The 16,653-nt window shown below is 40.3% G+C and overlaps 1 protein-coding gene across 1 annotated transcript in view; it reads left to right on the top strand.

The window, feature by feature from the left end:
- Window positions 1-16,653, top strand: part of CLIC5 (chloride intracellular channel 5) — a 51,989-nt gene that overhangs the window by 26,064 nt on the left and 9,272 nt on the right. The window contains exons 2-4 of the mRNA XM_010393208.3: window positions 379-488; window positions 830-955; window positions 2,276-2,382. Of these exons, the coding sequence (XP_010391510.1) occupies window positions 379-488; window positions 830-955; window positions 2,276-2,382 (343 nt within the window). The remainder of the gene's footprint in view (window positions 1-378; window positions 489-829; window positions 956-2,275; window positions 2,383-16,653) is intronic.

The following is a 16,653-nucleotide window of genomic DNA, read 5'->3' on the forward strand; positions in this document are numbered from 1 at the left end:
GCTGATAAAAACTGCAGTCCACAGACTTAAATAGAGCAGAAAGCAGGTCCTGAGTTTGTCCACCCTGTCCATGAAGCAGACAGTCCTGTAGGGATGAGAGTAGTTGAAAGAATACCCTGGATGTTGCTTGCCATCAGCAAGGACCACATCTCCTTACAGCTGCCCTCAGGAGAGGCTCCATGTTGCATCCTTGATCTCCTGTCAAAGGCTGAATCCTGCAGTAACTCCATTCTTGTGTTGATGATAAACTATATTAAATAACAGGCACTGCTGGTTATTTTTAAAATGCTTATTTTTCTTTCAACATCCGCTTTTCCGTCTTGAGGGAAGTAAATGGGTAACAAGTCTGAAATCCATTTTTCCTCTCCTGTCCCGCAGGCCGGTATAGATGGAGAAAGCATTGGGAACTGCCCATTTTCCCAGCGTCTCTTCATGATCCTGTGGCTCAAAGGAGTTGTGTTCAATGTCACCACTGTTGACCTGAAAAGGTAAAAATTGTTCAGTTTAATTGAAAATAGTTGTATGATGCAGTGTTTGCACTATAGAAAGACCCCTCCAAGTTAAATCAGATTTTTATCTGGCCTAGAGAGCCTGTGGTGCACAACAAAATAGTTGGGATTCAGGTTTGGTTGTTGGTTTTTTTCTTTTACTTGTGGAATGTTTTTATATTAACAGGGTGCTTGGGGTAGTTTCAAAGTCTTCTAACCACAAATTACAGGAGAGAGAGAGAAAAAAAAAAAGGCAGACTGATTTTGTAGGAACTATAAATATCTGTGCAACTACCCGACCATAAAGATTAGTGATTTCATGACTTTTTCTCTGCTTGCAGAAAGCCAGCTGACCTGCACAATCTGGCTCCTGGGACCCACCCACCTTTCCTGACATTTAATGGAGAAGTCAAGACAGATGTTAACAAGATTGAGGAATTCTTGGAAGAGATTCTTGCGCCTCCAAAGTAAGACCTTCAGATTTTTTTTCAGTCAATATTCCATTTCCTAGGAATGAAAGATGTCCTAAGAAGAGTTCCTAAAAAGCACTCCTACAACTTTTATTCACAGGAGTTATATTTATTTATGAAACTTGCTGGCTTCAGTGAGATGACTTCCATGTGTGAAGGTTACTTGTGTGACTAATAACTGCAGAATGTTTTCTCTGTACACATTTCAGGATGCCCTTGTATGCAGAATTAAGGAGACCAGTACTAGAAAAATTTTGTAGGGGTCTGGTGGCCACATTTTGCAAAACTAAAAATAGCTTGGAATAGATGCTGAGAATTGCCACACAAAATATCTGTGCCAGGAAAAGCATTTTACAGTGAAAAACTAGAGGTTTCTGAGCTGTATGGTGTGTTAGGAAGGTTGGAAGGGGAACTGATTACAGAGGACTAGAGGCTCTGGAGGCAGAAAAGTGCTCATTATTCTAGTCAAGAAATGACAAGAGCCCATGACTGGAAGCTATAACCAAACTAATTCAGATTAGAAATAAGGCCCAGATTTTTTCAGTATGAAAAAGCTACCAATGAAAGGTTTAGATTTACCAGATATGCCTTACTTAGTCAAACGTTTTGGACTTTATACAAGGATAATGAGAAAAAGAAATAGTTGGCTTGTGAGTTGGACCTTAGAATCTATGAATCAATCAAATTTGGCTTGCTTCCTTATGAAGCATTTTACCTCCAAGTGAATCAGCAGCTATAGGCCTGTCCTGAGGCAAGAGATCAGGTATTTAAATTTTCTATACTCTGCTCCAAGACCACTGAAGTCAGTAGGAATCATTAGTTTGTGTTTATCTTTCAAATCAATATATTCATTTTTACTAAATGTCTATAAAAAGCAGTGCAGAGACTGGAACATTTATGTTCCTTCACGTGGTTAATCCTAACACCAGTTGCTATTCCATCCTGGAGTACATTTTCAGTGCAGAGGATTAGACATGACTGCCATTCATAATGGAGAGAGCTGGCTGCCAAACTCCCCTGCACCTTTCTGGAAATTTATGCTTCCGATTTAAGGCTGATTTTGGGTTGTGGTTACATAAAGCACAAGTGCAATTACCTTTGTCTTGACACCATCCCTGTGTAACTCCCCACACGCCTGCCTTGACAGACAGATCACAGATATGGTTAAGAGTGTCTTGCCAAGCTGTTGTTTTGAGATAATGAGTGTTAATTACAGTTCTTCACACAGGAAGTTTTTCTCTCCTCTTGTAAATTATATTTGTAGCCATCACTGTGGTGCTGGTAACAAGATGTAAGTCTCCACTTTTGCCTTTTCAGGTACCCCAAGCTGGCTGCTAAGCACCGGGAATCAAACACTGCTGGAATTGATATATTTTCCAAATTTTCTGCATACATCAAAAACACCAAGCAGCAGGATAATGCTGGTGAGTATGACCACTGCCAAATGTGCCAGGGAGTTTGTGTGCTTAGAAGTGGAAGAATTTTGCCATTCTCTCATCATTTTATTGTAAACTCTGTTCAGATGACATCAGGTAGGTCTGCTGATCAGCTTGAGGTGGGTGGTTAGGTGGGCTCAACTCACATGTCCACAGTTGAATTAACTAATCTGTAGTAGTAAATAAAAGAGACACAGAGTGTTTGGTAGCCTCTTTACCGACAGCCATGACATGTTCCTGTCCAGACAGCCCAGTTTCCTCACCAGAACAGGATCCCTAACTGCTTACTGGAAGAGACTGGTGGCCTGTGCTACCTCTTCTACTCTGCCCAGGCACTGCTTAGAGGAGTGTGTGTTGACTGGACCCAAACCTGTGAGAGCAGCTCATGCTTTATTAGATGTTGTCATTGGGCTCTTGGCCCTCTTATGATTATGTTACACTGTCGTAGCAAATTTGCTCACACAAACCAAGTTATATCAGGACATTCCATACAAAGTAATTAAAAGAAGTGAATTTAAGAAATGTAATTGCACTCTGTAAGCTCCAGATTTTCCTTCATGTTTGTTTATGAAAAGAAAGAGTCCCCCAGAAGCTGGATGCCATTCATATTTACATGCATCCCACACCTTCTTCTTAATAAAATTGCTGTTTTCTCCACATTCCTTTCACCTCAGAGAGGCAAGATTTCAGCAAGTCTGAGCTCCTGTTGCTCCATAAATCTGTGGATTTACACATCCCTATCCCTTGAGCTGCCCTGGTAGAATATTTGCAGTCATTCACTGATATATCTCCTACCTTGTATTACTGGTTTCACAGACAGAGACCTAAGGCAAGTTGAATGCCATGTGCTAATATGTATCATTTAGAAAAAACTAGATTTTGCAGGTTCCAGCTCTGCCACACATTTCATCTGTGCAATTATATTTCATTGCCTGGGGCTGACCCATGAGATAAAAGTGGGTAAATGATGATTTATGTCAGATAACAATCTTCTCTGTAATATTTTTGTGTTGTTAACAGAAGGAAATAATTATAGCACTTCACTTTTCAGTGATGCTAAAAACTTGGGGGTTTTTTTGTCTAATGCTAATGGGGTGCTCAGTTAACCTCTGTAGGAAGTTGTAAAAGGAAGATAAATTAAGAGTTAGACTAAATAGATGTAACAATGAAAGTAAAATATCTTGGCCATTTACAAGGAATTTTTATGGTCTGCTCTGCCACTGTAAATCTTCAGCTGTGCTGCCCCACGTGCACAGTCCCAACTCTCGCTTCTCAGTGACTGCAATATTCAAATCCCTGGGCTCCCAAGGGCTGGCATCTCCAGCCAGGAATAAATGGCTGTCCTAAAGGTGTCTGCATCTGGCCATAAGCAGGGGTGGAATTCAAGGTCTGATATCCACTACAGTGAGATAAGGAATCTAACCCTGCAAAGCACTCCACATTTTCAGAAGCTGCAGTATGATTAAAGGGAGCTTTCCCTAGTCCTGCATAACAAACCCTTGGTTTAGGTACTCTTGTAAATGACAATTAAGCACACCAAGGTTATAGGGACAAGAGCTGTTAAGCTGCAGAAGAGACCCAATCTTTGCTCCCTGCAAACATCCTCACTCCATTTTTGTTAGCTGGTTCCTGCTCCTGTCTTATCCAGACACTGCAGTCTCTGAATGTACTGATGCTCAACTTTCCTCGTCAAAGTAGAGAAAAGCTTCTAGCTTAATTTTAGCTGGAGTGCTGCACTGCAAGGAGAATAAAGCAGAGATGGGCAGAGTAGAACTGGATCTTTCTATCTATAACTATGTTCTTTCTATCAATGAAGTTAAGTCCCTGAGGACCTTGGGGTCCCTGGGACTGTCAGTGCAGACCTCAATTTCAGCAGAGTAATTGACTTTCAGTTTTCAAGGGCTAAGGCAGAATAGTTTCTCCCTTATCCCGGGGAAGTTTTACTCACCTTCTGTCCAGTTCATCTGAACAGCAGCACTTATTCTGAAGGCTGACTTGGATGGAAGAGAATGAGTTAGTCAAAAAGTAATTGAGTTAAATTTCTTGAGCATTGAAATGACTGTGTGCGAAGAGGAAAGGAGAGCAACACCATGTACATATTTCTTAATGAACCTATTTCTTTTTGATTGGTATTTTGTAAATATTTGTAAAATTGCAACACTGATTCAAAAGGGATCTGGGGCCCTAGCCCTGATCTGTTGTGTATCATTTTACAACAGGTCCTGCTGCATTATTCAAAATAATAGAATAGAATCCCAGAATCCCAAAAGCTGCAAAAGACCTTGAAATCATCAAGTCCAACCTCTGATCACGACCCTGCCAATTAAAGCATAGCACTGAGTCCCACGTTCAGTCACTTCTTGAAACTTCCAGGGATGGTGACTCCACCACCTCCCTGGGCAGCCTATTCCAGTGCTTAACAGCCCTTTCAGTGACTAAATTCTTCTTGATGTCCAGCCTGACCCTCCCCTAGTACATCTTGGGGCTTCCTATTGGAGTAAATAATTTTTATATTATATTAATATTATAGTATATTATCTTTATATATATCAAATAAATTTTATACATTTGTTTTTATATATTGCAATATTATATTTGTATTGTATTATATGATAATTTTATTTTTCCTATATAACAGCAGAAGTAGGTGTATATAGTTCTGTGACAATAAAAAGAATTTTATAAACATAAAATATAATAACTTAGGTGAAGTCCCTTTCCCTGTCTCCACATGAGCAGGTGAGATCCAAAAAGAATAGAAATGGCTGCTTGTGATTATCATAAATGCTTTCTGTAGCTCCCAGCTCGAGATAAGGGTAATGTGTGTCTCAGTCATCTTCTATATCCTAGCTCCAGCTGACTCCAGTGCTTGGGTTAATCTGGAAAGCCACACCGGTGACTGGAACATCAGTTGCACATGATCAAAACACAAATAGAGAAAGAGTTGGTAGTAAATTAAAAATAGATTATAGAACCCAGATCATTATATAAACAATAATTTGGATTTATTTTAATTGGCAATAGGGTGGTGTTGGATAGGAAGGTGGCTAAAGCACCAAACATCAAGCACCAAACATTGTTTAAATTATGTTCTCTTGACTCAGGATTCAGGGAAGTGAATTCAATAAGGCGTGGGATATCAGGCTGGGAGTTTGTGGCACCAGCCTATCTCTAGCTGTGAGAAATGTGGGTTAGGTGTAATTGTGTGTGACCATTCCTTTTAGGGTACTGGTTTAGGGCAGGTCGTGTGGTCTGTGCAACGTGAGCTCTCACCCCAGCCTGGGGCTGTTACATCTCTGCAGAGAAGTGGCACAAAGTGTTTGGGATAGTTAGTGATATTTATGCAGCATGAGGGTGTTGGATGTGAGAATTGCTGAGAATCTAATGCACACCGAAGAGAAGCCCAAGCTGCTGTCTCTCCCAGTGGAGTTTGCAGCCGGGGCCATGCAGAAATGTCACACTGCAGGTGATGCCACTGCTGGCTGTGTCACTGTGGTATTTCCTGTCCTGATAGCGCTGGAGAGATGGCACTGCTAACACAGTCTGTAGCCTTTACATAGCTAAATGATTTTTTCTTTTTTTTTTTTCCCCCTGATAGTGGAAAAGTTACTGAAGACAATAAGAGATTGTTAATTTATTGTTTTAGTGTCTGTCTGAGTCCTCGTATGGGAATGAACAGATGCAAGGATACATTTGTACCTCTGTTTCTAAGATTGCGACACCCTCTGCTGGCAAATATGTGAATGTATAAAGCAAGCAGCTCTCTGCACAAGCGGCTTTACAATCAGGGCCGAAACATCCCGTTAACAAAACAGAGTTCTTTCTGTCAAGACAGTTTCCTCTTGCAAATGCAACATCGTCAAAAGAGAAGTGCTTCAGAGTAACCTATCAATTTTGACAAAGTTTTCATGGAAAAAATAATGTTTTCTCTGGATGAGTTAAATTGTCTTTGAAGTAAAAATGCTTTAACATTACAGAGAAAAATAGTGGGTTTTTTTTCTGGATTCATGCAGTAGTTCATTAGCCACACACCGTTATGTTTTATGCTTGGCACAGAAGCAGGTGATAACCTTCTCCTGTAAGTCTGCATGGCAATATGTTATTGATAATGATTCATTTACTTACCAAAGGTATTTGGCAGTGAGGCTGCCCTGATTTAATAGTTCCCTGAATTTCTGATTCTTTTTTTCCATCTTTGTTTTCCTAACTTTTCTGTCTTATAAAAACGTTGAAAGTTTTGGAATGGGCTGGCGAGGGCTGTAAGCCCAGAAGCAAACGTGCTCATGCCATATCAAAGTCCCACTACTTTTAAGCTTCTTGAAAGGGAAGAAATTGATTCCAGATTCTCAGGATGTGGCAAGCTGTGTTTAAAGAAAGTGTGTGCATTTATTATTTCAAGTCAGTTCAATCAGAACTTGATTCCTTCCACCCCCTGTGCCACTTGATAATTTTATAACAGGCCTGTTTGAAGGAGTCATCTCCTTGTTGTGGGATTAGATCTGTGTCTCAGTAGAACAACTGGATTATTCAGTTCTCCAGCTGTTGTCACCACACTTCACCCCTTGTACCTGAAATGACAAGTGCTCATTCACACACGGACAGGAGTCCTTGGGGAGGGTTCAGTGACAATAGTCTTGAAAATTATTCCCTGGATTCTCTTGCTCAGGTTTTCACGGCCAATTTGAGAGTTTTTTGTTGCTTAGTGATTGTTTAATACCGAGAAGGAGGTCTTGTCTGAGCACAGGAAAGTAAATTGAGGTCTTGTGTGTTTGCTTTGATTCCTCTGGTTGATGCTGAGCAAGTCACTCACTCTCTCTACAGTCACCAGCATAGCAACAATTTATGTATTCATAGGAGGAGGGTGAAATCTAATTAATTGGAATGCTGTGTACATAGCATCCTGCTTATTATTTTTACTTGCTAGACTGTGTACTGCAAACTGAGGGGACAGCCTGAAGTAACCACCCATTAGCTGTCCCGCCTAAAATTGTGAGTTCTTTGGCTCGTAGAATGAGCCCTTTGATTTCATGTAGGAGCTTAAAAAGTTGTTCTTGAATTGAGTTCTTAGGGGGCACCAGCTCCAGTGTGGGTGGGCGCATTCATTAGTGGTACGGAAGGATATTTCACTGTACAGCTCCTCAGAAGGCGCTGAGCTGGGAGACCACCAACATGATTTCATGCGGAGGAATTTCCAGCCGTCTGACCAGAGGACTCTGCTTGTCTGGTTTGGATTTACATCAAGAGGCCAAAAATAAAAGCGCATTTAAATCATTAACTCACATGTGATTAAATGCTGTTCACCTCTTTCAGTAGCTCCATCACACTTTGTGGTTTGGTGCGTGAGGTGGGAAATGTCTCCCTCAGTGTGCTGTGTATGTACACGTGCAGTAGAAATGCACACACACGTACAGGGCTGGAATTAAAACTGCCCTACATCAGTTTTACACTGTGGAGTTAGTCCTGCTAAGTGGAGGGTCAGACCCATAGCACAGGTATGTGCACAGGCTCAGTGGTGCACCCTGATCCTTCCTAGTAGCCATCACATGCCTCTTGTAAAAAGCAGAAAGTCTGTTCACTCCAGACCCCAGCTTAGAATATTCACAGCAATACCAACTCCGTGGTCAGACCCTCTGTGGCACTGAGGCAGGGCTAGGAGCTCCGTGATATGGTGGGGCAGGCTGTGACATCCTGAAAAGTCTGGACTGGTCTGGCTCCAGAAGCAGGAGAGCAAAACATCTGTCCCCAAGGCATGTCCCTGTGTGGTGGGGAAGGGCAGGGAGTCAGCTCTCTTCCTTCCAGCCTGGCTTCTCTCAGCCAAAGGGGTCAGATTATAACTGTAACTGTGATATGGCTTCTCCTGAGTCTTTCATCCTTCTGACCTGTTCTGTGCCTAAGGCTTCACCCTGTGCCCACCAAAGCTCCTGGCAAAGCTGCTCTTGAGTTTGCCAGAGCAAGTTTAAAAACCTGTTCAAATACTCTTGTATTGGTGGGAAGTTTCCTGTCACAGGGATCTTGGATCAGACACTAATTTGGGACCAACATTAATGCTTTATGCTTTTTGAACAGATTTTCAAGGTGCCATATAAATACATAGGTATAAATATATAAATATGTGTGTGATGTCTGTGTATCAACTTGGCATTAAATGTTTTTCTTCCTGTTCTTTACTTGAAGAATTTCCACTTCATTTTCCACTTTAAACCCCACGTCTGTCCAAGGCCCAGCACAAATCACAATTTTTCCTGTGTTGTGACAGTACCAAGTTTTCTCTGTCATACAATCAGGAAGGACTTGAAAGAGCTTTTAAAATTGTTTTAAAGAGAAGCATTTGCTTTGTGATGGAACACATCAGGATGACAGTTCTAGTGGAAGGTGTCCCTGCCCCTGGCAGGGAAGTTGGAAATAGGTGACCTTTAAGGTCCCTTCCAACCCAGGCCATTCCATGATTCCATGTTGATTCCATGATTCTTTAATTTTGGCCTTTGAAGCACACAAAAAAAAAAAAAAAGCTATTTCAGAACATTTAAAACGAGTTTTTATTACTCCCCCTGAGCTGAATAACGTTGGGCTCATGGTAGCTAAAGTGCTTGGCAGCTTTACAAAACCAGCCCTAATATAAAAAATACCCAGTCTTTAAAACATATGTAAAATAGCTTTTCTGCAACATTTGTGGCACATAAAGTACCAAATACATGTTGGTGAGTGTGATATAAAGCTTTTATTGCCATTCGTTTGGGATACCCACATAACTCACTCATGATATGCTAATAAAACTGTTCACTCTGTCTCCTTGTTAAAACACACATATAAAGACCACTAAAACTGTGGTGATAGCTTTGTGCTAACTTGTTAAGAAGTGCTGCAAGTTGCATTTATCATCTGTCCCAAATTGCTTTATCTGCATTCTGCCCAGTAATCAAAGACTAAAATGCCCAGGAACAGCAGTTTGCAAAATAAGTTTTCTTGTGAAATAACTTTTTGAAATTTCTCCTCAAAATCATGCTGGCTGGAGGCCCAGAGCCATCAATATTCTGTCTGGTACCAGTGACAGCTTTAAGGACCAATATCTTTTGACCTGCTGGAACTGAGAACTGAAATCTTATGCCATTAGAAAGAAGAGGTTTTCAGTTTTATAAAATAATAACACACCATCACCTTAATCTGAGAAATATGTACCTTACAAGGGAATATTTCTGAACTTTCCTTCTCTTAAGACCTTCCTAATTGAGGTAGGAAGATTTCCTGATGGAAATGTGAGAAACACTATTTGAAAACAACACAAAAGGAACATTTTCTGTAAGTCCAGATGTGATCAGACTGTGGGATCTTCAAGGCAGGGACGTGGTATGCCTGGTTAACAGTCTGAGATGCAGCCATTCTGGGAATAGTAAACATTTCCAATAAATTTACTAACAGACACAATTTTCTGACACATCTGTGCTGAAGCCAACTTTGAAGACATGGAATACCATAGGGTGGAAGAGAAAAACAAATGAAAGAATATATGTATTTATATAAATTAAAGTTATAGAACATGCTGAAGTCAACAAGGTTAATGACATGATGAAATTAAAGCATGTTCTCAAGCCCTTGCTGAGTCAGGGCCTATATGCAAGGCCAGGCCTAGACTAAAACACTTGCAATGGGAACAGTAGTTGGCAGACGCTCTCTTTTAAGAGGGAATTATTTCCCCTGTGTGTTTGAATATTCCTCCAAGTGCTGCTGGCTTTACTGGGATGCTTTGTTCTGTTTCCCAGCTGAGCTCCCATGCTCGCACACAGGAGCAGTAGCACAGCTGGAAGTGGATTAGAGCAATCTGGTGGCAGCAGTCCTGGGAGGAATTAAGCATCTCACTGCTGGAATGGGAGGCCTAAATTACATTATTATTTAGAATCGAGTTTTAACTTCATTGCTCTATGGTTTTGCCCTGGTGGATATCTCCCTTCGGTGAGATAGACTTGGTGTATCTTAAGTATGTTCCCCACAGCAAGGACTTAGATGAAGCTATGGCCTTGCTCAGTTCAGTGTCCAAATCTTATATAACCAAATGTTTGGGTTTAAACACCCAACTGATCTTGATGTCCAGACATGATTGTTCACAGGCTTATATTTAGCCATTGCAAGTTATCACATGGTAGAGAGCCCAGTGACTGGCTCCTAGGAGTCAGTTTGCAAAACTGTTCATGACCTCAAAGGGAAAAGCATTAGCCCAGGATCTGTTTTTCCCTAAACAGTTTTTTGTTGTTGTTGTTGTTGTTTTTTTGTGTTTTGTTTGTTTGTTTGCTTGTTTATGCATGCAAATGTTCTTCATTAAATAAAAGGGAAAAGAAGAATGAGACAAATGAAAATAAGTGTTGCTAAGTTTCTTTATTAGATAGCTCTTAAGTCATTGACTTTCAGCTTGAAAACAGTGCTAGAAATGAGGTGACAAAACGGGAATTAGAGAAATAATTCTTGTAAAAATATCCTAGTTCCTCAGATTGCAGAAAAAAGTAATCTGAATTTCATGGACTTTGAGACCAGAAGGCTCTTTGGGTTATTTACTATCATCTGCTACCAATCACATCCCAGTCAGTTTTGCCCATTGAGCAAACATGTTAATGTTTCGTCCTTAAAATTATTTGATTTGATTGAGCATAGAACAGGAGAAACTGAAGTGTCCTTGGTGCACTGAAGTGTATTTGGTCTTTGAGACTTTTTTCCAGTCCTTGAGCACTGTCTTACTGCTTTCCTTTGACCTCTTGCTGGAATTCCCAATGCCTTTTTTTTAACTGGGGACACCAGAACTGGGAAAAATGTTTTTAATACTTGCCACAACAGTTCAGTTGCAACAGAGGCAATGTGACCTCCCTACTAATACTTGAATTACTTTCATACGTCCAGACTTAATTATAACTGATTTTGCTTCTGCTCCTTTCAGGGAGGTTGACGCATAATCACGATGATTCCTAAGTCATTTCATGGGGCTTGAAACAAAAAAATCTCAAAGGCAGAGAAACAATGGGAAAGAATTAAGATGTGAGTAATTTGTAAATCTCATAATCTCATGGCTTTTTGTCACAGTAGCCATTTTTGAATGCAGAAGACAGAAAATTTGGAAATATTAAATAAATCTATTTGAGACCAAGATTTTCTAAGTGAACTGAGGGATTTGAGAACTTAATAGCTTTCAAATTTCATCCTCAGGTGCTGCTAGCTAGGCATTGCTGTGTCTCCCCCTCTTGTGTCTTCACCGATGCTGGAAATAAATAACACAGTTGAAATCAGTGGAATGCAATTGGGATTATCCGGGTGTAAAAAGAAGCAGACTTTATTATTCTACATGCCTGGAATTGGAAGAAATTGATATTAGAGAGTCAAGCACCAACACCCTGTACAGGAACAAATGTCTTTGCTTAAATCTTGGAACACAAGGGGTCACCACAGCACTGCTGCTAAAGCCCAGCTGCACTCACTACCAGAAGCTCACTTTACTCTTACTTGAATTAAGATCGATCCATGTAGTTTTCCTTTGTTAGTCCCAGAATCATCTTATTTGCTCTTTGGTAGTAAACCAAAAGTATACACTCTGAGTGAACACACTTAAAAACTGAGATACAGGAGCGACAACCTCATACTATAAAGAACGTGTGTTTATAATCTGCAAAGCTTGATTTTATTTATTTATTTATTTATTTCCAAGTTCCTGATGCAAATCAGCTTCTGCTTGTCTGCAGTTGCTTTAGGGACACCTGCACAAGATTAACATGGCAGAGGTCAGGATTAGGCCCTCGGCAACGTGCCCTAGAAGTGCTGCTTGTCCCTTACGTGCTGCTACAGAGTCACAATGATTTGTGAAACGCAGGTTCGATGCTGTTCTTCCTGGGGCACTTGTAGGCCAGTAGTTTTACATTCACTTGCTTCCTGCCCTCAGGGTCGCTTGGACTCCTAAGAGACTTGGAAATTAAGCTTTTCTTTGGTGTCATTTGAACACCTGGGTTTTCTTCTTAAAAACCAGCATATGAAGGTGCTCTGACCACATTCTTCATGATAATGTTACAAGTATTGCATTTATTTCTTTCCTTCATTGTAAAACTGGATAAGAGAAGGGAAGGAGGAAACCTGAGATTTCAGGAAAAAAAAAGAAACAAGTCAAAACAATCTTTCTGGATGCTTGAAAAACATGTTTAATTTACTTTTTAAGGCATTATTGATTCACCGGCTTTGCTAGGTTTAATTTGGGAGTAGGATAGATGGTATCACAAAAATAGAAAGATGCCAAGATGCCTTTTCTTGTTGCTATATTTACTATTTATCCCCCTCTAACCTGAAACCAGTCCACAGCTAGTGCATTACTGCTTTACTAATGTAAAGTTTGTAGCCAAAGAGTATTTTTATTTTGTATATAGGAAGTTTCAAGGAAAATGATTTAAATTATTTTTATAAGGCCATATAGAAAAGCTTGTGAGAAGAAGACACTCAGGTCTCTAAATCCAAGTAACCTCTTAATCCTTGGATCATTGTTCTCTATCTTAGGAAAAGGTAGCTGAGAATCGAGCTCCTAGTCTCTCTCATTCCTTCTATGGAGGTTTTGAGACACATCTGTCAAAATATTCCAGACTTTTTGAGTGAAGCCCGAATGAATGAATCAATCAATCAATCCACATCATCAGTCTGTAGATAGGGTGAGAAGGGAAGAGAAGAGAGATGATAAGGGAGGGATCATCTCACCTAAATCTGTCTAAAAGTTATACATTAATCATTCAAAAGTCCTTGTTTATTTCTGATCAATGGAGAGAGACATCAATGAATTTCTAAAGGACAGTTTGATTTTTCTTAAAATATGGGTCTAAAATTGGGAGAATTTCCTTTGGAGGTGCCGGTCCTTGATTGCCAGCTATAAGGGAGACTTGAACAATTAGGTCAGACTAATTACCTAACAATAAGATGGCTGAAGTTAGGCAAGGGGAATCTTACCCATAAGCAAATGAACAGATTTTTGATGCGTCCAGGTTTCTGAGGGTGCTTTGGGTGTCCCTCAGCTGTGTCAACTCCATGCTCCTCTGAGTCCTGGATGAAGCCTGGGGCTTAGCACCTCCATTTCTCTGCACATATACAGAACAAAATCCATGTGCCTACATCTATGGAAAATATGTCCCTGTTTATGCCTGGTTCAGATCATGTCTGAAAGGTGATTTTTGACTAGAGTTGTGTGGCTGTTTCCATGTGTGCCCCTGTGCTGGTGTGACTCACACCCCTCCTGGTGTTAGCTCATCCCTACACTGACCAGGAGTAAAAAACCCCTTTTCACATCCCTGTTCTGACTTGTCTGGAGGATGAACATGGGCCCTTGTCCCCTAAAATAACCCAAAACCAGGAGAAAGTGGAGTTGAGGAAAAAGAAACAATAATTCATTTCTCTTCTGTGTACACAAACAGGTATTTGTTGATTCATTAAGTGGGTAGAGACAGACAGATCACAGCTCTTCCACATGGCTGTGTGGGCATTCACCTTTATTGTGGGAACATGTACAAGACTCTTTTCCAGTGAATATTGAATTATTTATCTGGAGTGGAACATCTTTAATAGGAGAGCTGAATCACCCCAGAAACTCCCTTTGGCCCAGACTTAGGCATCTAAATGCCTCGGGTGCATGGGAGCACACAACCTTCATCCTCCTGTGCATTTCCAATGGCTCTCTCAGTGACCTCCCACTCATTTGCTGCTCAGACAGAGCTGGGGAGTTTATGAGGCAGAAACATGCCAGGAAAGAATGCTGCAATGCTCAAATTGGCAATGTATTTGCCCTGTGGGGGGTAAACCCTAATATTTAAGTAACTTTTAAAAAAACTGGAGGTATTATCCTAGATCACTTGGGTGAACTGTGGAATTATATTCAAAGGTTAGGATTCATCTTGCCTGACTTCACCTCCCTGAAAGTGAGGTGTCTAGTCTGAGCTAGTCCTTTAGGTTTCATGTGTAATTCCTGCAGCAAGAAGGGCATGTGTGGAGTGAGTCACTCTGGTTTGAATCAGGTGTCTCCGGCAGTTGGATGGAATTACCCTCTGGAGAGGCTCAGTCCCTCTGAGCAGAGAGGGAACCTACAGAACCAGCTCAGACAAGGCACCTGACTCCTAAATGGCTGGACATAAGAACTCAAGGCAGCACTCACATCTCAAGCATTTTATTGAAATTCCCCCTTGAAAGAGGGGAAGATAAACTATTCAATATGGAGTACAGAGTCACGTGTATTGCAGTCACAGCCCTCCATGGAGAAGAATTAATCTATACAGATTAAAGTTACAATACTCTCTTGAGCCAGCCTGTAAAAAAGAAATGAGCAGGATGGAGAAAAAAGAGACTGAAAACATGAATCCTTGGGTTTTAATCAGACTGTCAGGCTAGTAGAATGATACTATTTTCTTACCTTAAATTGCTGTTTCTTAGCTGGTTCCCCTCTCCTACCAGAGAACAGTATTGGGTCTCATATAATATCAAACTGTGAATCTGGAAGTGATCAGGAAAGGTGGTTTATTTTTTTAAAGGAAAAATAAATCTCAGATTGTTTGATTGAGACTGTGAATATTTATGTACTGTTCCCCCTTTTCCCTCATTGTGTATTTCACCAAGTTCATTTGCGTGTGTTACAGGATAAATCTTACTGGAGGGCAGTGGAAGAAAGCAGTAAAAAGGGAAAACATCAATCAGTGATCAAGGGTAGCAGCAGGAATCATTCATTTTTTTACATGGATCATGGTTTGTTGAACTTGCCTAGGCTTGACAATTAAGAACCTTGCAGTTGTGCCAAGGTCAGCCTCAGGTAGTTTCAGGTGTTGGCTACAAAAGACAAGATGTTGTTGCTGGCCTCCAATGACTTTGTAGCCTTATTGTCACAGGGATAATCACTTAGAAATAGGGCTACATATATTTGTCCTTGACTTGGAGAAAATGTTTTGTGACAAAAGTTTTATTTAAGAAAAATGCCATGGGTGGTGTGGGTAACCTGATTTATTGGCACATGTGGGTGGAATTTTGTGAATAATAACTTGCTTTGGAAGGTAAAAGTATTTTCTCTCAAACTTTTGAAACAGAAGGTTATTCTCCTTTTAATTTGGAAATGATATGTTAGTTTTTAAGATTACCAACATTTAAAAACTGACGTGAAAACAATTGGATGTCTAGGCATGACTTACTTAACCAACCGTCCCCAAACATGACTTTCTTGTTTTCATGTTTGTTTGGAAATATTGCATTATTTTGCTTAATGTTTGTTTAAAAAATTAACTATTTTTGCTCTTTTCACATAAATCAAGTAGTTTTTATGTTCAATTTGCTTAAAAATCTATTGTTCTTAGTACTCTGATTGTGCCCTCTATGCCTTGCATTTCTTTCCATAATAACTATCAAGTGAAATCCTTATCCTGCAAGAGGTTCCCCACAAACACATAAAAAAGGAGTCACCTCACCTCATTTTAGCTATTTTAAATTTAGGTATCCAGTCAGCCTATGAGAGAGAGTGGGAGAGAGAGTGAAGGAGAGATTGAGGCTCCTCTGGTGGTAATTTGGCTTTTCCTAGGCTACTATTTTAGGATGGAATTATTTGCCTTCCAGTGGCTCGTTCAGGCCACAGAGATTGGTGTTTATGTGCTTTGTCTGCTTTGCTGTTTCTCCTTGTCCCAGCATTAAGCAAGGAAGGAAATATTTGGAGTTCAAGGAAGGGGAAAAAGAGTCCTTGCCTGACCTCTGCAAACGCTGTGGGTGTGGGCAGCCTGAATTGGTTTTACTTTTTCCGAACCATTTTTCTTTTACTACTTTCTAGTTACTTTCCATTTTGCTTCAGCCTTATTTGACCCACTGAAAACAGAGATGGAAATGACTGATGACGCTGGAAGTTTTATGGTCGGTATTATTTCAGGGGTCAGATGAACTGATTATAACAGTATCTTTTGGCTTTAAAAGCTGCTGGAGAAATCCTAACCCCACTGAAGTCAGCAATGAAGCAAAACTTCCATGGGCTTCAGGATGGCCAAAATTTCACCCTGAGTACCTATTAATGAATCTTTGTCATCTGGCCTTCTGCATGACTTGCAGGATTGCTCCATGCATTACATTTTCCAATGTTTTGTTCAGATGTAGTATAAGTACTTCAAAGCACAAGGATTTCTCTCCATCTCCTGGAAACAGTTGCACAGGCTAATAGTTTAAGGAAGTTTTTGCTTGAAAATTTGAGTAACAGAGCCAAAGTCTGTTCTTGGTTGAACTGGAGTAAATATGGAATAG

This window comes from Corvus cornix, chromosome 3 (genome assembly GCF_000738735.6).
Source record: "Corvus cornix cornix isolate S_Up_H32 chromosome 3, ASM73873v5, whole genome shotgun sequence".
NCBI classification, from domain to species: Eukaryota; Metazoa; Chordata; class Aves; order Passeriformes; family Corvidae; genus Corvus; species Corvus cornix.